General features: G+C 36.4%; 4 protein-coding genes across 4 annotated transcripts; 1 reads left to right on the top strand and 3 right to left on the bottom strand.

Moving 5' to 3' along the window:
* Positions 1–292: 292 nt before the first annotated feature.
* LOC17884711 (transcriptional regulator TAC1) lies at positions 293–1,049 on the bottom strand. Its single transcript, XM_006293198.2, has one exon. It carries the CDS (start codon positions 979–981, stop codon positions 559–561), a length of 423 nt encoding a protein of 140 aa, XP_006293260.1. The 5' UTR covers positions 982–1,049; the 3' UTR covers positions 293–558.
* Positions 1,050–4,749: 3,700 nt separating this feature from the next.
* On the top strand, positions 4,750–7,173 carry LOC17886742 (L-type lectin-domain containing receptor kinase IV.2). The gene has a single exon (XM_023783491.1). It carries the CDS (start codon positions 4,950–4,952, stop codon positions 6,990–6,992), a length of 2,043 nt encoding a protein of 680 aa, XP_023639259.1. The 5' UTR covers positions 4,750–4,949; the 3' UTR covers positions 6,993–7,173.
* A 104-nt stretch (positions 7,174–7,277) lies between these two features.
* Positions 7,278–9,178, bottom strand: LOC17885562. The gene is made up of 6 exons (XM_006291290.2): positions 9,011–9,178; positions 8,591–8,733; positions 8,460–8,510; positions 8,148–8,369; positions 7,956–8,058; positions 7,278–7,820 (listed from the first exon to the last, which is right to left on the bottom strand). The coding sequence occupies exons 1-6, from the start codon at positions 9,097–9,099 to the stop codon at positions 7,334–7,336; spliced, it is 1,095 nt and encodes a 364-aa protein (XP_006291352.1). The 5' UTR covers positions 9,100–9,178; the 3' UTR covers positions 7,278–7,333.
* Positions 9,179–9,860: 682 nt separating this feature from the next.
* On the bottom strand, positions 9,861–11,684 carry LOC17886813 (telomere repeat-binding protein 6). The gene is given in 7 exon segments (XM_023783183.1): positions 9,861–9,995; positions 10,105–10,168; positions 10,294–10,473; positions 10,593–10,905; positions 11,009–11,140; positions 11,217–11,526; positions 11,619–11,684. Coding segments are annotated over 7 exon segments (1,200 nt in total).
* Positions 11,685–12,244: the final 560 nt, after the last annotated feature.

Here is a 12,244-nt window from a genome sequence, read left to right as displayed (position 1 = left end):
TGATTATTAATTCTTTGATAACATTTCCTTAATTAGTATTTTATTTTTTTGAAACAAGAGTAATGCGTGTAGTTTACTTTAGTTTCTATGTTTCTTATATGAGGGATAATTAATTACGGTACATTCATGTTTCATACTCAGACGACTCACAATAATATTTATGGTAAATAAACAATTTATTTGGGCAACAAACTGAAATATAAGAAACTTAACGTTTACACGGTTACATCTCACAGAGGGAGGGAGAGGTTACAGAATTAAGAGCTATCTTGGCTAACGCATTGGCTACAACATTTGTTAGATCGAGGAACAAACGAAAAAGAGTTAGAACTAAAGCCTTCAAGTGTACACATAACAAATGTTAGATTATGTGTATTAAACAATTATGGTAACAAATTAATGAGTAAAAATTCATCACAATAATCAGTAACCATTAATTATATATGTACATAACAAATGTTAGTTCTTTGTGTATTAACAAACCAATATCTAGTCAAACGGAATTATTCACATATACTGCATATACAATCATACTTGGTGATAAATATATTCACACGGTTACGTACTTGTTGGTTTCTTATAAGGATCTAATCCTAGACGGAGCTCAAGATCTATCACTTCTGCACTTTGAGATAAAGCCCTTTCAAGTATCCTCGTTTTGTTCCTTTCCTCGTCTCCTATACAGTTTTCGCTTTTATCATCTTCTACTTTTGTTTTTGGACCGACCGTGTCAACGAAGAAAGGTAACTCAATAAGCTCTTGCTCGAACCGATTTCTCGAAGTGGTGCAAATGGCCTCTTCATTATCTTCTTCTTTTAGGTCCGCCTGTCGAAGTTTTGCCCTGTCTTTTCTGTGGATGTTCATGTGCCCTCCTAAAGCTTGTGCGTTGGAGAAACCTCTCTCGCAAAAATCGCATATGTATGGTCTTGCTTGTGATCCCGACCATGAATATGATCGACGATCCAAGTATTTTCTATTCATTTGTATATGATACCGAGAGAAAATTATAAATTCTAGGGAGTGTTTTAATATGCGTGCGAAGAGATGTAAAATTGACAAATCACAATGTAATGGCTGTATCATGAGAATGGTTTAACTATACTCTCATATACAACGTGATAATTGGTCGTTTTAAAATTTAAAGTCAAAGCCGACCTTTTCTAGCCGACAAAAACTATGAAGATAAGTTATGTATGTATGTGGTTATATATTATTGTCTTTTCGAAGATTGGTTGGCTTATATTTTTAATTGGTTTTGGCGTTTACATTTTAACTTTTTATGGAATACTAATAAATATATATAGCCGACAATGTAGATATATACGCAATTTTTTTTCTTTATTGAAACTACAGTTTATGAAACACACTGTAAATATTAGAATACATGATCAAAATATACAAATGTAAACAAATGAGCGATGTCTTAACTATAAAGTATATGCTATGTATAATGTATCCCCAAAACCCATCTATATACACACGTATAAGCGAACGGTCGATCGCTGACATATATGTTTTACAATTTTCTACTAATCAATGTCATTAGAAAATACTTATGAAAGTCATTATACAACTATATGCTTTATTGACTCGGGCGTTAGATTTTCATCCAGTTAGAGATATGTATGGAGCTATCTATACGTCGGTATCATCGATCTCGTATACGCTATATAATTAACTCTTTTTACTAATGTCAAATGTTAATCAATATTTTATTAGAATCTTAGATTATATTATGTTTATTCTTAATTTCTAGTGTATGGATTTTTAACTTAGAATGTAGTTCACAACTGTTTCTTTATGAGTTTAGGTTTTTATATTAAATCTATATATGATCAAGACTTTAAGCCATATAAGATAAAGAAATCAATCTTTAGGGCAAGGTCCATGATATAAAATTTCAAAATATTCAGAATATTGTTTATACGATTACAGTGAAAATATATCATATATGTTTCTTAATTGTTAATTAACTTTCAGAAGAGTTTAGATTGTCTTGATGTTTTTGTTCACTACTAAACAAAATATGATGGCTGATGGTAAGATGCCAACATCTAATATTAGTGGCGGGAAGCAAATTACTTACATACACGTTTAACTGGTCAGTTTTGTAATGTATATAATAATGATGACGGCTCTTGCTTAGTTAAGTTGTTGACGTGAACATTAAACTTATAACTTAAGTGGTTAACAAGGGAATTAAAGATATTATAATCATTGTTTTAGTTTCTTAAAGAAACAAACTATAGAACGATTCCGCATTAATTAGTCTCTTGGCCTTATCCAACGATTAATTGAGATGGACAAAGACTACAAACTCCATAAGCTTATCTTAAAAAGAGTTATTATGGTTTCTAAAACAATTCTAATTTGAACATTTCTTTTACTAACTTTTCAATGTTGGAGTTTCGCATGGTAATCTAGGACGCAAATAAATATCATCAACTCCAATTCCTCTTTAAGTCACATATCAGCTTAATACCTCTGGACCTGTTCCTGGGCCTGGGCCTGGTCCTGTGCTGGGCCTAGCTCTATCCAGATTTGTAAAAGTTGAAAAAGTTTCTGTTAAGTTTCTTGTGTCCGAAGAAGTGCGAACTACATTAAACCTGAAGTAATTTTGAATCAGTAACAATGTAACATCATGAATTTTGACCAGTTGCCATACTAGACTTGTTTTTCTCGTCCTCTGTGGTTCTTTTAATGTTCATCATAGTTAATAATAATACTCTGTGGACATTTAGGAGTAAAAATTGATCGATGAGGTATACGATAATCAAAATCGTTGCTTTAGAGACTTTATTTATTACTAGTAAATGATATAATTCAGTTTCTATATAAGAAAATGATCATGTAATTTGATTCTGATTTCTGAGGATCGAATGAATACAAAAACAAAATTAGATAGCAATTTTTAAAATGTCTCCCTACTCTGAATCAGTGAATGTATGACTTCCGAATCAGTGAATGTATCAATTCAGAATCCGAACTATAAAGCAGTCTTTAAGAATCAATGGAATAACAACTGAAGTTGAAGCAAATTCAATGAAAACCATATGGTAAGACTAAGACCCATCGTCATGTTGCTGTAAGCTGCTGACTGAAACCAAAAAGAAATCAAAGATTCAAAGGTCAAAAACTGAGAAGGTTCCTAAAAGAAATACAAGTTGGACAAGTTTTGACCAGCTTTGTCCACTTGACACATGAACACCCCATGGCCATCACTATCCCCATTCACTCCCTTTAAAGTCTTTGTTCTCTCTCCCTCCATCACTTCCTTTTTTTTTTAATTTCCTTTCACTTATGAATCCAGGATATATATGGATGGATATATACAGTCTCGTTCACGTTTTCCTACACTGAACAAGTTTTCACGTCACCGAAGAAGCTCTTAAAATGGATAATTTCACAATCTAACAGTTTTCTTGGAGTACGTGTGTGTGTGGCGTATGGATAAGTCCACGTTTTTCATAAATGTCACATGAAATGAAAATCATCATACTGACTACATTTTCAAGTTTGTTTTCTCCAACACAGCCAAGGAGAATTGTCAAAAAGAATCTTTCGTCTTACCGTATACTGCATACCTTTTTCAAGTTGTAATCTGACAAACCCACAAAACCCCATTTCAATATAATTTTATCTATTTCAAAATTTCCTTTAAAAATTAATATAGATATTCCAAAAAAGATTATATGCAGAGGAATATTTTATATGTCGGTCAGTATTGTCTTCTTCTTTCTAATGATGGTACATTAGTTACATAGCCACTAATTAATAAGATAAAAACACAAACCGAAATAAGATAATCTCTCTCAATTTTTGTTTTTTCTTGTTGTCAATCTCAGCCTTTCATGCCACAAAGCTTGTTTGTTCGATTGGTACACTACACACATGCACCTTTTCTTATAGTACAATCTTTCGATGTTCACACAAATATTAATTTCTGGAAATGTTGAAATAATAATACTTCTGTCTACATCGGGAACGTTTTATTCAATTAGAGAAATGATAGTTTTCGTACAAGTTAAATTTTTTAATATAGTAGTAGTATTATATTGTTGACCCCAAAAAAAGAAAAAAAAAAAAAAGAAAGAAGAAGAAACCTTTGTAAATGGTTCAAAATTCTGGAAATATAACCAAACAAAGCTTAAAAAGAACCTACAAGTATTTTGGAGAAAACACGTTTCTAGAACTTAAGTGTCTAATTTATTTCATCGAACCTTAAAAATTTGTATGTGTTTTCTATAAATGATTAGTGTATATGATTCCATTTGCATTAAAAAGAAAACATTGTTAAAATATTTTCCTGCAAATCTGTATAATAGAATTATAGAAATCAGTTAAGTAAACTATCTAAGCAACTAACAAATAAAAATAATCCTCAAAAAGTCAGAAGATCATAGACGCGAATTTAGTGGTATTATGGTTTATCTATGAGTCTATGAGCTAATGACCCAAAGATTAAATTTAACTAAACAAACAAAAGGGTGATCAACATCTCACTCATTGACCATTGACCACTAGAAGAAGAAACATAGACAAATGATAATTGTAGTCCTAACATGCAGACAAATTGGATTATTTATGCATCAATCATAATCAAGTGTGTTCTAGTATATAACTTTTTTGTTAAGATACTCTTCACGAAAACTAGCTTTGGTGTTATATAAAAAAAAAAACACAATTAACCATAGAATTAAATTATTATGCTCAAAAAGCTTTATAAATCCTTGATCAATACTTCACCAAACCACTCTTGAGTCTTGACATTAATTATATTCAAATATCACAGAGCCGTGGCCTCAAAGAATACACTCAGCGACTTTTCTTATCCTCTCTCTCTCTCTCTTCTTCACATTCTTTTTAAATAACTTCATTCTTCTCTCTTTGAATCTTTTTGTTTGAAACACAGCGGAGCTACGCCAAACCGGATTAAACCGGAATCAGCCATGTTCATCAACCTCAACCTCAAGTTCGTCTTTGTCTTCCTCTTCCTTCTCTGTCGGATTCTGAGATCTTCTTCTCAAAATCTCAGCTTCACTTACAATGGCTTTCATCCTCCATTAACAGACATCTCACTCCAAGGTCTCGCCACTGTCACACCCAACGGTCTCCTGAAGCTGACCAACACATCGGTTCAAAAAACCGGTCACGCCTTCTATACCGAAAAGATTCGGTTCAAAGATTCCCGAAACGGCAGCGTTTCCTCCTTCTCCACAACCTTCGTCTTCGCGATACACTCTCAGATCCCAACGCTCAGCGGCCATGGAATCGCCTTCGTCGTAGCTCCGACGTTAGGTCTTCCTTCCGCGCTTCCTAGTCAATACATCGGTCTCTTCAACATCTCCAACAATGGTAACGACACGAATCATATCTTCGCCGTCGAGTTTGATACAATACAGAGCAGCGAGTTTGGGGATCCAAATGATAATCACGTCGGAATCGATATCAATGGTTTGCGATCGGCCAATTACTCGACGGCTGGGTACTGGGATGATCACGACGTGTTTCAGAATCTGAGTTTGATTAGTCGCAAACGGATCCAGGTTTGGATCGATTACGATCATCTTAGTCATCGAATCGATGTCACCATGGCTCCTTTCGATTCTCATAAACCTAGAAGACCTCTTGTTTCCTATGTGAAAGATCTATCTTCGATTCTTCTGGAAGAGATGTATGTAGGTTTCTCATCTGCGACTGGCTCAGTTCTCTCTGAGCATTTCGTAGTCGGATGGAGTTTCTCGTTAAACGGAGTAGCTCCGATGCTTTCGTTATCGAAACTCCCGAAGCTTCCTCGATTTGAGCCGAAACGAATCTCTGAATTCTACAAAATCGGTATGCCTTTGATTTCACTATCTCTGATCTTCGTTATCATCTTCCTCGCTTTCTACATCGTGAGGAGGAAGAAGAAGTACGAGGAAGAGCTTGATGACTGGGAAACGGAGTTCGGGAAGAACCGATTTAGATTCAAGGAGCTGTACCACGCGACCAAAGGGTTTAAGGAGAAGGATCTTCTTGGATCCGGTGGATTTGGGAGAGTTTACAGAGGGATTCTCCCGACGACGAAGATTGAAGTCGCTGTGAAGAGAGTCTCACATGATTCAAAACAAGGTATGAAAGAGTTTGTGGCGGAGATTGTGAGTATTGGTCGCATGAGTCACCGGAATTTAGTTCCTCTTTTGGGTTACTGTCGCCGGAGAGGAGAGCTTCTTCTGGTCTATGATTACATGCCTAATGGTAGCTTAGACAAGTATCTTTACAACAATCCAGAGGTAACACTTGATTGGAAACAAAGATCTAAGATTATCAAAGGAGTTGCTTCAGGGTTGTTCTATCTTCATGAGGAATGGGAACAAGTTGTGATTCACCGTGACGTGAAAGCTAGCAATGTTTTGTTAGATGCTGATTTCAATGGTAGACTCGGCGATTTTGGGTTGGCTCGGTTGTATGATCACGGGTCGGATCCTCAGACTACTCACGTTGTTGGAACATTGGGTTACTTAGCACCTGAACATTCCCGGACAGGACGGGCCACAACCGCTACCGATGTTTATGCGTTTGGTGCATTTCTTTTAGAAGTTGTTTCCGGTAGACGACCCATTGAGATCCATAGCCAGAGCGATGATACGTTCTTGCTTGTGGAATGGGTTTTCAGTTTGTGGTTGAGAGGAAACATAATGGAAGCGAAAGATCCGAAACTTGGGTCATCTGGTTATGATCTCGAAGAGGTTGAAATGGTTTTGAAACTTGGCCTGTTGTGTTCACATTCGGATCCTCGGGCTAGACCAAGTATGAGGCAAGTGTTACAGTATCTACGAGGTGACATGCCGTTGCCCGAATTAACGCCCTTGGATTTGTCAGCCGGGAGCATGATGAATTTGGGAGGCCGGGACGGATTTAGCGGTATTGCGATGACGGATTTTTCCACTGTGTTTAATGGGTTTACGGGCACATCTTCCATCGCTGACTCTCAACTCTCTGGTGGGAGGTGATGATTGATGCTCCAACTCTAGTAACGTGTAATGTTATAGCTTTTCTAAAAAGGTTTAGTAATGCGGATCATGTACATACATTTTTGCCTTTGTATGGAGATATATATATAATTGAGTTTTTGTTATAAAAACAATCCCACAAGTCTGATTCATGACTTGACACAATAATGGAACATTATAATATTGGCATAGTCGTAGACCTTTTTGTCTATATGCGTAGAAATGTATCTAAGAACAGATAATCTATGGCGTCTTGTTGCTGCTCAAATATCTAAACCAATGCTGTTTTGTTGCTATATGAAAAATCCTATAGATTGGTTCTTCCTAAATTCCCAACAAAATCACGGTGCAGGACCAAGAAGTAGTGGAACCGGGGGTTCACTCGTTTCATCATGTCGTCTTGCAGCCCAAGCCCTTAGAGGAGGTTCAAAGTGGTCCATAACCACATCAGGAGCCAGCTCGTCATCAGAAGGGAGGTAAACCAGGCCTCTCTCTCTTAGATGGGACGGTTCATCATAACACACGGTCCAAAGACTATCCACTAGCTGTCTTTCTTCTCTAGCTGCACAAAGATCTTCCTCCGACATCAATATTATTCTTCTTATTCTCTCCTCAAGAAGTTGTCTTAGATTCACATCTGCTCTGTCAAGGTTTCTCTCAGATTCTTCACGGGAGAGCTCTAGGAGACCACGAAGGGCGAATTCCCGGACTTCTAAGTCTTGATTTGATGCTAGGTGGATCATAATGCGAGGGAATCCAAGATCTCTAACGATTTTACAGTCTGAGTTGCTCTCTTGGAGAAGGTAGTGAATCAAGTTCAAGGCTTTCCTGAAACGGAAAGAATAATTGGTTACTAATATAGTAATATTCATGAACTAAAAACTTGAACTGGAACAGAACCAAAACCCGGATCAAAAATTCATCTATCTAACGCTAATGCATATGCTTGAGACGTTTTTTTACCTTTGGAATCTAATGGTATCAGAAACCAAAGCGTCTCGCAAGCCAGCGTAACCATTTGCCAGACGGAATGCAGTAATACCGGGTTGGTTGTTACGGATAAGAGCTGCAATATTGTCCAAAACAAGAAAACACTGTCACACTTTTGGCCTTTGGGTTCTCAAAGCAAATGCTGCTAGAAATAGTAAATCTTACAAGATATAGCACCGAGCGCCTTGGTTCTAACTCTAATGTCAGGATCAGCAACAAAGTTGGTTAATAATGGCTCTAACCCATTTGCTTCCATAACAAGTTGCTGGCTTCTTGGATTGTTTTGGACAACCGTGGTTAAAACATCAGCCGACTTTGCTCGAATTTTCGCATTAGAGTTCTTGAGATAGCTAAGGAGAGGGACCAAACCTCCAATGGAGTGAAGATCTGAAATATTAATGATCCAAAACATATGTCAAAAAACCATTCACAGAAGATAACAAAAAACCAAAAAAAACAAGTAATGTGAAATCAAACCATTGGCCAAATCGATCGACTCAACGTGTTCTTGTAGCTCATCCAACATTCCTGTCCAAATAAAGGTATCAATAAGACCAGTCCTTTTACATATTAAACGAATTGATCGCAATTTGAACGAAGTAAGGAACCTTCAAGATCATCAGGCGTGACGCCTTGAGCCTCCAAGACTTGCTCAGGCGTTTTCATGATTTGAGAAATTACTTTCATACGAGATATTGAATCGATTGTATGTGCTTGCATAGCTTCCATAAACCATCGTCGATCTTCCTCACTAACCAACCAGAACACAGTTTTAAAATCAAAATCCGAAAAAACAAGTTCATGATCCAAATGATTAATTTTCTCAGAATAAAAAATATATCCCAATAATTAAAGAATCTATTAACAGCAAACTAGCAAGAGACGGAAGGGGTTGATCAAAGATAATAACAAGCTTGAAACAAGACTTGGGTATATAATGTAAAACATATATACGAACAAGAAAAATTTGGTAAAGAGATTTCAAATGGATTCCAAAGAAGAAAGATATTGAGAAAAGATGAAAGGACCATATAGGGCGAGAAGAGGAAGATCCATCGGAATGAGAGAGGCTCCATTTGAGCAATCCATCCCAGTTAGGTCCTCCATCATTCGCCATCTACACTTCTTTAAAGAAAATGAAAAAGCAGAGAAGGAAACGCGAAAGAACTGCGTAAGATCGAAAGAGAGAGGAGAATGAGAATGTAATTAGTTTTACTATTACAGGAACAGAGGATATGATATTTTTGTGTGCCCGTAAAGTATGGGATAGACAAATACACGTGGCCAAGTTGCACTAGCCACTTTATCGGTTAAGGAGAACGAGTGAGAGGGGACTACGTGGAGGCCCAAACGACGGCATCTACTACATGTATTGGATCGCAGAAGGTTTAATTAGTTGGCCCAAATATGGGATACAAGCTTTAATATATTTTGAAGAGAGACTATAGGTAATGCTTAAAAGCTAAACCATTCATCAGAATCATATTAGTACGTAGTTAGAGATATTCATCCGAGGAAGTTTTAGATTCTTTTTTTTTTTGGTTTTAGTTGTAGTTATATACAAAATATATTAGGAAACCAAAATCTTAAAATTTACAAATTAACTTCAAACATAGAACGTTTATCAAAATAGATATATTCTTGAAAGAATTCTTTGAAACACTGAATATAAAATGTTTAAATCAAGTGTTGAATCACACAACATTACACGCGTTTAATCATCTACTGTAACTTGGAACCTACACCAAATATATAGTTCCCAAATCCCAACTGGAGTAATTAATATGATTATCTTATTTGATTGACAAGGACAAATCATCTGTCTCATTAAATCAAAACTCTATCTAAACCTAAATAATTCTAAATAGAATATAAATATCATCCGGTTCCGGTCCGGTCAGACCAGAAAGCATGAGCTGCTAAAACCCTATCAAGAAGGTCTTGAGGCACAGGCTCGCCTCTCCTTTGCCTTGCTGATATCTTCGCCGTGTGAACCAATGTTTTCCATTTATCCTGTTTTAGTTCATACACTTATATCACTTAATTTAATTTGTTTCTTACTCACAGTAAAAATTCTGATTGTATACATATATAGACGCTGCTTATATCACTAAAAAGGTACCTTGAGGTCAACGTACGTACGATGATTTGCATGTTCAAATGCGTGAGACTTCACGTCGCGCCACCTGAAAATAAACAATTTATATATAGAAATTAGAAGGCAACTCAATAATTTAACAAACCTATTATTACAGTTTGAAAACATATAAACTAGAGACTTTAATTAAGAGCTTGAAAATTAATTAATTACCTTCCGATTCCGAGCTTCTCTACGGCTTGAACTAAAGCTTCTACTTCTGAGACAGTGAATGGCCTTCTGATTCTACGTTGAACCATCTCTGGCGGCGAGGCATGCTTCATCCGCACCGGTACCACGGATTTAGCTGCCACTGAACAATTGCTATCCACGGACCCTATAACCCTATTTTGTCTATTTATGACCGCAGTTTAAAAAGAATATAAACAAAATTAGTAATAACAAGAATTTTAGAAATGCCTTTACACACAAAAAAAAATTATGGTGTTGAATCAAAACTTTTGATTGTGTACCTAAGTCGTGTTCTAGCGGAAACAGTGGTCAGCGTTGTATTTGTCGTTGTTTCTGAATTCTGCGGTTCTAGCATGAATCCCAACGAGCTGAAGTTGTGGTCATCGTTATTATCGCGAGGTATCCCAATCTGAAGAAGCGTTTTGGAGTCATCATCGATGGTTTTACCTCGAAGAAGCACTTTAATGTTTAAACCATCCTTAATAATCCGTGTTACCGCCTCCAATACCGCTAGCTTCACTGACCCAACCGTGGCTGATTCGGGAACGTCCACCAATAGCTCCGAGATTTTCAAAGATTTAATACATAATTTAACTGAAAATACGATAAGAGAATGTTATATACAAGTAACAAAATTTCATATAGATCTTATCACAAATATATATGTGCATACAGCATATATACCGGTACACGGAGCTTCACGTACGTGTGTCATGAGATTGATGATTTTGGTAAAACAACTTTCTTTTCTTCAAAGGATATATATTTTGCGATTCCTGGCTACAACACGAGCATCTCCCTTTCATGTTGCACATCTTTCTTTTACCGTCTACATATATCCAAACAAACACAAATAAATCAAATTTTTATGTAAAAAAAAAAGTTAGCGAGTGACTTAATTTTACCGATCTTGGAACTTGAATCGAAGTTTTCTTCTTGTGTGATTGGAGAGTTAGACATGGAAGGACCAAGAGCTAACCAGTCCTTAGACAATGACACCTTAGAAGGTTTCTCCAATCCAGTTTGAGGCTTAACCTCAACTTCCATTGTTTCCAAGAAGTTATTGACGACGAAACTGTCCTTCGTCTCCTTTGTTTCGTGGGGCAACGAGCAGATTGCAACTCGGTTCTTTTGCTCACCTGAGAGATGTCCAGCCACTTGGGCTGAAACCTCGAACACGGATCTCCGTTTTCTCATAGGCCTTAGCCTGCGTCCCTGGAGAAGAAAAAAAAGATGTGATCGAGTGAGCCAAATGTATCATGTTTGGAAGAAGAAATATTGTTAATTAGAATTGTTATGCGCACTACTCTGGGTGATCTAAATGCCCTAGGAACAAGGGGAAGTTGGTAGGCATCGACACCACAGTCCACCATGTTCCTTAATTGCAACACACACAACTGCAAATTACTTACGTTAATCCTGAACCAAAAAAAATTCCAAATATCAGATCCTAGAACACGAACAGTTGTTGAGGACATAAACTAAACACACACATTATTTACAAAATAAATCACTCATAGAAATTCACAAACCTTATGAGTTATGATTGTTTGTCGTTTCTCGAAAACGAAATTTTGATTTTGTGTGAGAAAGAAAAGTGAGATTTATGTTAGAAATTTGTTAGTGGGAAAGAGATTGATTATATAGAAACTTATAAACCGTAAAACATCCGCCTTTAAAGTTGGGTTTGTGTCTGAACATAAACCCCATATGAAACCACACAAATCCTTTATCCTTTACAAAAAAAACTCGAACTCAAATTTAACAACACCTGTCGACATCTGACTAGTTTAGAAGATTAGTAAATTAAAAACGTTTTTTTCTCTAAAGACATGTTTTTTTTTTTTTTGTGGGGCTACAAAAACTAACCAACGGTTTTTTTTAGATTTAGCCCTAAAACCCTCCTCCGAACACTATGGACCAGTTCTTCCAA

Source organism: Capsella rubella, unplaced genomic scaffold, assembly GCF_000375325.1.
Source record: "Capsella rubella cultivar Monte Gargano unplaced genomic scaffold, Caprub1_0 scaffold_5, whole genome shotgun sequence".
Classification (NCBI taxonomy): domain Eukaryota; kingdom Viridiplantae; phylum Streptophyta; class Magnoliopsida; order Brassicales; family Brassicaceae; genus Capsella; species Capsella rubella.
The sequence above is the reverse complement of the archived record's forward strand: the minus strand, read 5'-3'. Positions and strand labels throughout refer to the sequence as shown.

Coding starts and splice junctions, on each gene's coding strand:
- LOC17884711 (XM_006293198.2), bottom strand. CDS start 981: ATGAATAGAAAATACTTGGATCGTCGATCATATTCATGGTCGGGATCA.
- LOC17886742 (XM_023783491.1), top strand. CDS start 4,950: ATGTTCATCAACCTCAACCTCAAGTTCGTCTTTGTCTTCCTCTTCCTT.
- LOC17885562 (XM_006291290.2), bottom strand. CDS start 9,099: ATGGCGAATGATGGAGGACCTAACTGGGATGGATTGCTCAAATGGAGC. Junction 8,370..8,459: donor GTCGATCGATTTGGCCAATG/GTTTGATTTCAC, acceptor TTAATATTTCAG/ATCTTCACTCCATTGGAGGT. Junction 8,059..8,147: donor GGCGCTCGGTGCTATATCTT/GTAAGATTTACT, acceptor ACAATATTGCAG/CTCTTATCCGTAACAACCAA.